At 42.2% G+C, this 11712-nt stretch overlaps 1 protein-coding gene across 2 annotated transcripts in view; it reads right to left on the bottom strand.

Annotated features, from left to right (window-relative positions):
- TUBGCP3 (tubulin gamma complex component 3) overlaps positions 1-8197 on the bottom strand; it is a 55088-nt gene extending 46891 nt beyond the window's left edge. For both annotated transcript variants that reach the window (XM_048077947.2, XM_066990522.1), the window contains exon 1: positions 7922-8197. In XM_048077947.2, coding sequence (XP_047933904.2) covers positions 7922-7997 — 76 coding nt within the window. In that variant the 5' untranslated portion in view covers positions 7998-8197. The remainder of the gene's footprint in view (positions 1-7921) is intronic.
- Positions 8198-11712: the final 3515 nt, after the last annotated feature.

Genomic DNA, 11712 nt, shown 5'->3' with positions numbered 1-11712 from the left:
CAGTTAACTTACAGAGAAAACTAAAAAGTGCAAACTAAACTTGGTACAGTAATGGTTCAGCCAAGAAAATAAGAAGGGATGCTGGTTTGGACAAACACTATCAAAAGGAAAAGGGAAATGGAATATGGCAAAGGTCCACTGGAATCAGAGATACTGAAAGACTTCCTGAAGTGGCAGGTAGGCCCCTAAAAACCATGCTGGGTCAGTTAACTATTTGCACTAAATTATTCCAGACAATAATAAGAGTTATTGTATCTTTCGTTAATTCCTCAGTTGTGCCCTCAGGAGCAGCTGGGACAGTTAGGGTTCTCTAGTCATTCTTAGGTATCTTTTGTTATAGTGACTCGATTAGAACTACAATTTAAGAATAAAATTGCTAAAGAGAGTTTCAAGTCAAATGACCTGGATGAACTGAAGTCAGGATAAGGTCCAAGGGTTAATGTCAGAGTACTTGATCATTACAAAATGTGCCTAGATTAAATAATTAAAAAACTGATTATGGACTAAAAAGTGTGAGAGAAAAAGATCTCCAGTAAGTTAGGTCAATGTTATAGAAAAACATAAAAAGGAAGCAATTAAAAAAAAGAAGAGAGGTGTCTTAAAAACACACACAAATTCAACCACAGCAAAGCCACAAGCACCTCCCCATGGAGTTTCTCTTCACTAACGAGGCACATTACTCTGGTTTTCTAAGGAAAACGATGTTTGGGAGTTCATTTCTACACCCACCTCCACTACCCTCTCTCACCAGCCTTTAAGGAAAAAAACTAAAGCCAGAAATCCCAGAGGTCTCCACGAGGCGACTGGCAGAACCACCACCCAAATAACCTTGCCAGGGGGTCAGAATGCAGCACAAGCTCAGCAGTTCAGCAGTCTCACTGGTCTGTCAGCACAGGTTTAGCAGTGTCAGGTACTGCCTCCTGCCCAGACTGAAGCCAGAGACCTTGGAGGAACAGAGACATGTTTGACAGGATAAATTTTTGATGAGAGAAAGTACAGAAAGGGAACGAAAGAACAAGCTGGCACCACTGCAGCTGAAAAACACTGAGGTTCTACTGAAGAGAAGACCTGAAAAACTTTCACAACCTTACTGAATCAACTTACTTCCTACACATTTGTAATCTTGCAATATATCATAGTATGTGCATCTTAACAAGTATTTTTATTTTCAAGTCTACTACATATTTTATTATTCAACATCCTGCTGCATCTGGACAATACAGCATTACTCATACAGCTGCTTCTGCTAACTTCTCAGTATATGTTATAATTATTACTAAGTCTAATGCTTAGAGAAAAAAATAGAAATCAGAGCACTGTTTTTTTTTTTTTATACAAGTCAGCAATGCATAATGTTTTTCATTTGTAAGCAAGGCTGTATTTACTGTTTACTCACTTCTTTTTGTTTCTGAAACGAATTATTATCAGTCTTTCAAAAAGATTAAAGTGCTATGCTTCTTCTCTGATGTTCCCTGTGGTTTTACAGGTTCAGATTAAATTCAAATGAACCAAGATTCATACAAAGAGAAATCAAGTGAGTTTACTATCAGGTACTTCATAATCACCTGATGCAATGATCACAAAATCCAGCAAAGATACATACAAAGTCTCTAAAGACTCTCTGGAGTCTCATTTCTTCGAAAGACCTGACTCAGGAAGACAGCTAGCTATACATGGCTGCAAGACTGTTTTTTTGTTGCTGTTGTATTGTTGTGCATGTGTGCATGAGAAAAAGATATCAGAATACAGACTTACCTTCAAAATAATGGAAGAAAAATCATGGACTTCACTACCTGCGTGTTTTCCAGTCTGCCTTTGACACCAGAATTTTTAGGACTACCTATGTTTTTCATTTTCTGTTACAATGGAATATTGATGGCAAGACAGCGACAATATGTATGCAGGTTTCCAGACAAAAATCTTGAACATTTAAACCTAAGTTTTCAATCTAATAAAAAACACAATAGGTAATCTGTCAACAGTATAAGAAAAAAATCTGCTACTTAATGGGGAAGCTTTAACAACATTCATAAGTGACCTATTTCAACATTAACTATAGCAAGACTACTTAAACACAAACCTACTAGAGTTTTCCCATACTGTCATAAGAAGGCATGTGGGAAAGATCTTTAGTTGAAAGACTACAATTCCATCAAAAAAACTCAGAAGATTAAACCTGTTACACTATTAATGGCATGGCCCAAAGTTATCCACTCTACACATACAGATTTGCACTGGAAATGCAACAGCATTGTCATAAGAGTGTTGTTTTTTATTATTATTATTTTTACTGTTTTATTCAGCTTCTCTTGCTTTAGTCATATAGAGTTCAGATTCTTTTACAAGCAGAACTCCTTGCTAAGGGAGTTTCCTCAGCAGCAAATTACTTCTTACAAGTCTGTAAAATAACTTCAGTACATGAAGCGATTAAGCAGGACTTACTACTGATCTCTGTCAGTAAAAATAAAGAACTGCATCGTGTATAACTAATAGATGTTTAATTGCTTCCCTCTTCAAAAAGCAGTTATTGAGACAGCAGACAGTTTTAAGATACACAGGTGTGTGCCTATGTACGTGCACATGCCTTTCCATCAAAAAGTGATTCAATATAAATCTGTTATGGAAGAGCAAGTTCAAGGGATGTGATGCACGGCACTGATACAGCCGTTCACGGGGGAAAGGGGGAAACCACACCAAGCAGGACTCATTTTCCAAAGGCCTGATCAAATAATTTGAAGCAGACAAAGATGGACATTACCCCTTCAGTAATATGCATATACACAGAAAATTAATTATACCTGTAGGCAGCCATACAGTTAAACAAAGCAATAGCACCTGCAGATCACAAAAAAAGAGTTAAAAAGTCTCTCATTTCAGCAGAGCAAGCTATCAATAGCTCAGAGATCCACAGTCCACCCAGCCATTCATATCTTCCTAAAAACAGTGAGGTATAAAAACCGAACTGCTTCCAAAGGCAGGTAACATTTTAAAGTCACACAAAGTGCAAGTTTAGCACAGGCAAAAAAAACAAAGAAGCAATACATAAGAAGAATTTGATAGTACAGAAGAATTGAGTAGTACAAGAAGGTGAAGTTCAAAGGAAAAGTTGAAGAACAAGCAGAATCACTTGGGCAGCATACTTCCAAGAAGCCAGTATTTCAGAGGAAATACTGAAATCCAGCAGGTCTTTTGCTAAAAAGAAGCTTTTAACTTTACCTACAACTCTAGGAAATGAATTGAAATTCACTTCACAGTCTTACACTTTTTTTTTTCCAACATAATTGGTTACGGGTCTCTAAGTTTAAAGGGAAAAAAGGCTTCAATTGATGCTTCTGTTTTCAGGACTTGTTGCAAACCATGAAACTATTATGATTGTTAGAGATCAAACACTTGGTTATTTTAACTTGCCTGTAAGCGAAACCTAGAGGACGTTTTGAAAAAAAAAAGTTCATCTAGACCAGTCAATAATCACTTTCTTGAAACACTTCAGAAATTAGCAAGCTCTCCATTATTTCCTCTTCCAGACAGCTGCCTCTTCCCAAACAACAGCTCTGTTCAAATAGAGATACAGCATTATTGTAAAACAATGACATGAAACCACATGCAATGTTCCATGGGTGGTAATGAACGACTACTGCTGAAAAATACTCAAACACCATTACTCTAAGCTAACACATGCTCACAAAAAGCTTTTTTTTTTTAATAGTAGCAGTGTGTTTGCTAAACACCTAATGTGCTACTGTTGCAAAATTAAGCATCAAAGCTGTAAAATTTGAGAACCTGCTCACACATGCTGTGAGCAGCTCCTGATTTCATCAATATAGCAATGCTGCTACGTCTTCTTTACGCATCATAGCTGTATCAAAAGCTTTATGTCAGTATGAATTATCAGGAAAGAAAACACGTATATTAATATATGATGCCATATACTGATAAGCTAAAATACCAGTCTGAAATGCCAAGCAATGTTATGATTCTATTTCTATTGGCCTTCACCTTTAGAGAAGTTTAAGATAGCTAAATTCATTAAGAGCAACAAAAATATATAAAACGTAAATGAAAAAATAGTCTCTAATGCTAATCTTTATTGAAGCATTTAGAATTTATTTTTAATTAACGGTCCTTTCAGTATCCACAAGCCTGTCCTACACACCCACACACCTTTCCTTACTCACAGGAGACACACAAGATTTGAAGCACAGCACAGGAAACACAACCATTCTTTATTTCTGTTAATATCCCTGGTTCTTGTTGCATTGTCTGTAAACAGACGTGAGGAACATCCCAGTGAATTATCAGCAAAGTGGGTAGATGGTCTGCTTGTAACTTTCCCCTTGCTATGACCTTTGATCTAACTTGTCACTTTGCATTTGCTTCTGTTACTCCATACAACTAAACCTCCATTTCATTTTTTGAATAAACTCAGTGTTCCCCCCCAAAAAAAAAATTTTTTTTTCCAATACTTCAGAGCTTAAAAAATAAAATGAAATTATAACAAGAAGAAAACCACTGAGATGACAGATTAAATTAAGGCCACAGCATGGGCCTCTGATAGCAGATTCCTCTCCGAAGATTGAAATACCACTTTCTAGAGCACACATACCTCCAAACACTAAAGGAGTTTGACATACAAAAATCTTTTTAGGCTTCAAAAACAGGGAGATACAGCTTTAATATTAACAGCAGTATCATTTGATGTACTAAGAGCTCTTAAAACTGACACACTAACTAGTACAGCAGTCTACAAAGTCTGGCTGTCTGAGACTTCCAAGAGGTTTCAGAAAGATAGCTAAGAACAAGAAACTCTGTCAGGAGCATTAAATTCATGCTCAGGGAGCAGCATGCAACCTTGTACAACTGCTGGAGTCCACAGATAAGGAAGAAAGTAAGTCATGGAAGTTACTGCACAGGCAGACAAGTTCTCTGCAAGATCAGGTGTTAGTGTAAAAGTGAGGTGGATAAACCCAGAAAGGTTGATGCAGATCTTGCCCACCAACTCTTAGACACTGTGAGGATGTAAGGAAGGGTGAGGCCAGCAATCCCATCACAGAGCACCAGGGTCCCCAGCTAACTGGGACTGGTGGCTGCAGACACATGGTGCCACAAAAAGAGAGGGCTTCCAGCCCTCACTTAGGCTATAGCACAGGAACAGAGGTCTTTCAAACCTTCGTTCTAGCAAAAATATTGACATATGTCTGTTGTTTGGTTGGTTTTGAGTTCTTCACATACCTCAACAGATCTTGAAACAAGTTTCTCAGACGCAGAAAAGTTTGCCAAAAAAAAAAAAACAGCAAAAATGGTCTATGCAGCTGATTGACTTTGGAAACGCAGGAAGCCATCTATATAGTGGGTGGTCCCAAAATCAGGGATGGAGAGAGAGAACGGCTCTACTGCTGGACAGCTCTGCTGTCACAGTGCATCACAGCACAAATTCACTTCAACACAGCTCTCAGACAAGTGGGGAATGCAGGATGTCACAGGTAGAAGCAGATCCCCCAGCTGACAACAGGCTCGATCAGATTTGCTGAAGGCTTCAGGCATGGCATTGCCGAGTAAGGCCACTCGTAACTCACATCAGCTGCAGCACACTATTACGATACAGACATCACATAAACTGAACCCTTCAGCACCTACTGAAGCCATAGCTTCCTTGCAAATGTAATAGCAAACAAGTGCTGAGCAGGACAGTAGCCAAGCAGATGAAGCCTTCTGAAGTACAGAGAAACACAGCAAGTGTAGAGGCAGAAAGATCCATTAGATGATCAAATCACAGCTCCTTTCTATTATTAATCCATATTAATTACTTCAGTAACTTGTACTTTACTAGGGCACTTATTCTAGGAAGGTATCAAAAGCTAGCATTTCAAGAAGTTCACAGCAGGATAACCACATAAGTGGTTAAAGATGACTGTGTGGACCTAGCTATAGCTTCTTGTGACTATTTTTAATTTATTACAGTAATTTCTACTAAAAAACTCCACAGAAGTAATTACACGTCATAAGTCATTTAACAGAGACTAAACTAAATCATACTTGTAAAACCTGCCTCAGAAAAAAGAGAATGTGTATACAAAGCAGCTTAACTTCATCAGCACCCAAGGACGGGAGAAGTTGCACGCACACCACTAACTGCACGCCAATACCGTACTTCAGACTTGTCCAGTGCTGAAATGAAATCAGTTAAAAGCTTGAAAACCAGTTAGATGTTAGGTAACACCGAAAAAAGCCATACACACCTTTCATGACTGGGATTTCACCCACAAAGACCTCCTGTATTATTGTCTCTATAACTGTCCACCAGTGGCAGGGCTGCTGACATGCTAACACGCATGCTACAGCTGACTGTTTCAGAAGTCTCATGTTAAAAGGGTGAGTCTTTAGTGCTCAAGTCCCTTACAACACAAGAATAAAGAGCATGTAAATATGAGCTTCTTATCTGCCACATGCACAAAACTGTGGGCAACAATAAGTGCAGTGGGTAAAGCCTTTTTTTTTTTAAAAAAAAAAAGTTGTTTAAGAAATCCTTCAGAAGGAGCTGAAGGATTCTAATAAGTTCTCGGGTAAGTGAGCAGACAGTGGACTACTGGCTGCACACAGCAGCTTACCACGATTTGGGGCAAAATTTCTCCTCTGTCACAAGCACATGAGACATCTTAGTTACATGAGTGGAATCTCACCATACAGGAATAGGTTCAGCACTTATTTTTTAAAATATCAGTTCTCCTCCATGTTTTCACACGCCCTGCCGGCACCCTCCAGTCAGGAGACAGGGAGATGTACAGAAACTAAGGCTTGAAAAAGAAGGCTACACATAAAGTCAGTAGAAGTGGCGCACCTCTCCTCACTACTTGTACCATAACTGATAAACATGGAGTTTTCTAAGCATAATAAACCTAAGTAATATACCCAATACCAAGAAACAAGCTTGGATTAAGTTGAAATTCACCCTCGAATTTAAGAAAATCGGATTCAGCATCAGCAATATAGAAATAATGGCCTAAAAGAGGGTTCCAGTACTGCCATAAAGACAATTTATTTATTTTTTAAAGCAGAAATAGCACAATAAATTTGAGATTTACGGTAGTGAAAAAGTTTGAAGCGCTCTTACATATAAGCACACATCAACTGTATTAGGACATGTTTTCTAGGGGATTTTAAAAGTGAGAAACAGCTTTAAAAGCCAAGCTATAATAGCAGCTTGGAACTGTAGGCTGATGTGAAATATCCTTTAATATACAATTAGACCAGTTACCAAAATAAATATGATTACATAAAAGCACATGAGGTGTTACACAGCTTACAAGCTAAAAGTGATTTGGGGGAGGTAGGGGAAGAGTAGGCGCCGCATCCTGAGAAAAACCTCACACCAGGGATTCCTGACACTGAATTCCTACAGACTGACAGTTCTGGAAATAGGATGTTCATGGCTTTGCAGGTGATTTTTTTTTTTAAAAAATGGAAAGGGAAACTAGACTCGGATCTCTAAAAGCATGGGGGGGGGGGGAATAATTTACACCTCACCACTTATTTTCTACATTTTAAAGATAGCTCATTTATAGGCCATGCTTTAGCCAGTTTGAACCAAATTTTGTACAACAGGTCAACACTCAAAGGTATCAGCTACTATCATGCAAATACCCAAAGGCAACCTGGAGTGACTTTTCAGAAGGAAAAGAGCACGCGTAAGGCACTTCAGAGCTACTAATAACATGGCAGAAAGCCCTCTCCCGCTCAAAAAACGGATACCACGAAAGCTAGGTCATGAATTTCCCCGCCGAGCACTGCCCACAAACAGAGCAACTCAGAAAGGGGCCGGGGCCCCGCTTCTCCCGCGGGGCCACCGCGGCACCGGATCGGCACCGGATCGACACCGGAGCGGCACCGGAGCCCCCCCGGGATGGGGGCGGCGGGCAGCCGTTACCTTCGCTTTTGCCCAGGATGCGGCAGCACAGGTTCTGCAGCAAAACGTTGGGGGATTTTTGGTCCGGAGTCGCCATCGCTGCCGGGGAGGAAGAGGAGGAGGAAGAGGAGGAAGACGGCAGGGAGGCGAAGAGGCGGCCCCCGCCGCCCCGCGCAAGCAGCCGGCAGCGCGCTGGGCCGCTCGCCTACGGCGCCATTTTAACGTAGCCCGCCGAAAGCCGCAGCGGCCGCCGGCCCGCACCCACAGCGCCGCTGCGAGGGGCGGCCCCGCCGCGCCCAGCACGGAGCCGCCACCGCCCCCCGAGCCCCGGCTCCGCCCCGCCGCCGGGACCCGGCCGCCCGCCCGGCCCCGGGCCCCCCGGCAGGGAAATGGCGGGCGCTGGGCGCGCCCTTCGCCGGGTTTTGGGGGTGGGAGCGGTGTTGTGGGGCCGTAGGGGACAGCCGAGTAGGGTTGTAGGAGAGTGGCAGCCTCCGTGCTCACGGGATGGCTCTTCAAGTCCTCCTGAAGCTGGGTTTAGGCTCTTGGGAAGCAAGGTGTAACTCGGTGAAGTTAGCAGAACGTCATCCCGTGGCAATAAAGGGGGCTGCACCTCCACTAGGTGAAAGGAAGGCTTCAAATCTTTATTTATTTATTATTATTTTTTTGGTGCCAAACACCAAAAGACCCTCCGTTTGGCTCTCCATGGCTTGCCAAGCATGGGCAGCCCAGTGCCACCACCAGGGTTACCTCAGGTGGACATGGTGTCATGGAAGGGGTTGCTCCACCAAGCAGCGAAGACATCTAAGACATCTACTGTTCCCATCAAAAAAAAAAAAAAAAAAAAAAAAAACAACTGACAATGTCAGGAAGTGGTGTTGCTCTACAGAATAAGTTCTAAGGGAATGCAGTTACTGGTAAATACCCTGTTATTTCTTGTGGATGGATATTACAAATCCTTTCTGGCCATCTTAGCAGTGCTAGTTGTGTCATATTTCTAAAATCTGAAGACATTATAGAGGTGCAAGATTGTCTCTAAATTGTAGAGGTGTGGATTTGAAGGGTGGATAAGGAATAGGCTGGATGGCTGCAGCCAGGGACTTAATGTCAACAACTCAAAATCCAGGCGGAGACCAGTGAAAAGTGGTGTCCCTCAGGGGTGTGCTGGGACCAGTACTGTTCAATACCTTTATTAATGACAAGGACAGTGGGATAGAGTGCACCCTCAGCAAGCTTGCTGATGACACCAAGCTGAGTGGTGCAGCTGACACACTGGAGGGAAGGGATGCCATCCAGAGGGACCTGGACAGGCTTGAGAGGTGGACTCACATGAACCTCATGCCACTCAACAAGACCAAGTGCAAGTTCCTGCACCTGGGTTGGAGAAATCTCAAACATGAATACAGGCTAGGCGATGAGTTATAGAATCATAGAATGGCTTGGGTTAGAAGGGACGTAAAGATCATCTAGTTCCAAACCCCCTGCCATAGGCAGGCATGTCGCCCACTAGATCAGATTGGCCAAGGCCCCATCCAGCCTGGACTTGAACACCTCCAGGGATGGAGCATCGATTGAGAGCAGCCCTTCAAAGAAAGACTTGGGAGTGCTGGTGGATGAAAATCTCTACATGCGCCAACAACATGCACTTGTAGCCCAGAAAGCTAACCATATCCTGGGCTGCATCAAAAGAAGTGTAGCCAACAGGTCGAGGGAGGTGATTCTCCCCCCTATATTCTGCTCTTGTGAGACCACACCTGGAGTGTGTGTTCTGGCTCCCCCAGCACAAGAAGGACATGGATGTATTTGAGCAAGTCCAGAGGAGGGCCACGAGGAAGATCAGAGGGCTGGAGCACCTCTCCTATGAAGAGAGGCTGAAGGAGTTGGGCTTGTTCAGCCTGAAGAAGAGAAGACTCCGGGGAGACCTTACAGTGGCCTTCCAGTACTTAACGGGAGCCTACAGGAAAGCTGGGGAGGGACTCTTTGTCAGGGGGTGAAGGGATAGAACAAGGAGTAATGGCTTTAAACTAAAAGAGGGGGGAGATTTAGATTAGAAGTTAGTAGGAAATTCTTCCCTCAGATGGTGGTGAGGCACTGGCACAGGTTGCCCAGAGAAGCTGTGGATGCCCCATCCCTGGAGGTGTTCAAGGCCAGGCTGGATGGGGCTTTGTGCAGCCTGGTCTAGTGGGAGGTGTCCCTGCCCATGGCAGGGGGTTGGAATTGGATGGGCTTTAAGGTCCCTTCCAACCCAAACCATTCTGTGATTCTCCGATAGGAACATGCTGTTAAAATGGCCTTACTCAAGTGTGTCTGCAAGCAAAGGTGCGATTACTAATTCAAGCTTTTCAGCTCCAGTAAAACTACATCCTACGTTATGCTGCTGAAATAGTGTAACAGCAGTCAATTCTGTTACATTACTGGGAATATATTATTTCATTTCTAGCCTCTTTTTCCTAAGGAATGAGGCTTACATGGTTGTTCTGTGTGTCAGTGCCTCCTCATAACTGCTGGGTCTGTTGAGCAACTTCGAACAAAATTAGTAGAGAGAGCTCGTAAATATACTTAATAAAAATGTTATAGAAGTCAGTTGAGTTATACAAGTCAGCTGAGAGTACTAAGGTCTAAGTTAGTGCCTCCTCAAAATGAAAGGACAGGAGGACTTGGTTCTCCCTATTCTGCTTGCTGCTAGCAAACTGCCCAATTGGTATGCACATCCCGGACGGCACGCTATAGCTAGCTCTGAGCCAGCTGAAGTACCAGCTACTTCTTGCCTGGTTCAACAGATCTGGAAGATGCAGGAACTGAAGATGTACGGGACAGAGAACTCCAGAAGTAACATGGGAAGTTGTCAGAAATAAGCAGGAAGGTGCAAGCTGCTGGGAAATACAGAAGACAGAGCTACATTAATTCCACTGCTCACAGAGCTCCTTGCTTTTCTTCTTCATGGAAAGAAGCAGCCTGGCAACCCTGCCTTAGAAATGCTAGCTCTGATGAAGCAGTCTGCTAGCATATGCAGGTTGTCATGGCTGTACCAATTCCAGTACAACTACGGTCACTTCAATCAGCTTAAGATATTCCCCAGCATTTTTATGGACATACAGAATCATGTCTTAATTTGTTTCATTTTTGAAATGTGAGAAAGAAAAAATATCAACTACTTGTTCTTATTTTACAGCTGTAAGCTCAGTTCACAACAGTGCTTGGCCTCTGAGCACTGTACAATTAAAAAAAAAAAAAAGGTAAAGGTAATTACCTTTCAGATTGTTTCAATGCAGAAAATACATCAGTTAGTGTAGTTGAATGCATGCTTTTAAAAGTCTGACAGTGACAAAACAAGGAATTTTATTCATCCACAGAACCTTAAAGAAGGAAGCTTATAAGGGAGATGGTTCTGATAGTTCTGATATAAAGCTACTTAGCTTTGTAACAGAAGAATGTACAGTGAGATCCAGTAGAAGATGGAAGCTGAAGCTTGGCAGACTAAGGCTAGAAAAATCTGTGTTTTAAATTCAGTAGGGATATCTAATCGGTAGAGAAATACATTTAAGGGCATGACACTCTCTCCATATCTTCAGCATTTTAAATCAGCCTTCTGTTACAAACTTAGCAATCAAATACGAATTGACGCAGAAGCTACTGAGTAATTGTTGAGTGTGTGTTACACACAAGATCAGACTAGAGGGCATCACAGCCCTTTTTGGTGTTCATCTGTTTAAATCGAAGCAGCAATGCTAAGAAAATGCTTCTTATTATAAAAACCCCGAGGGCTAATTGCTCTTGTTTTCTTAACTTCTTTATGGTTATGTCTGCAGGGTGCA

The sequence above is a fragment of the Anser cygnoides genome, chromosome 1 (assembly GCF_040182565.1).
Source record: "Anser cygnoides isolate HZ-2024a breed goose chromosome 1, Taihu_goose_T2T_genome, whole genome shotgun sequence".
Classification (NCBI taxonomy): Eukaryota; Metazoa; Chordata; class Aves; order Anseriformes; family Anatidae; genus Anser; species Anser cygnoides.
This window is presented reverse-complemented; position numbering and strand designations above follow the sequence as displayed.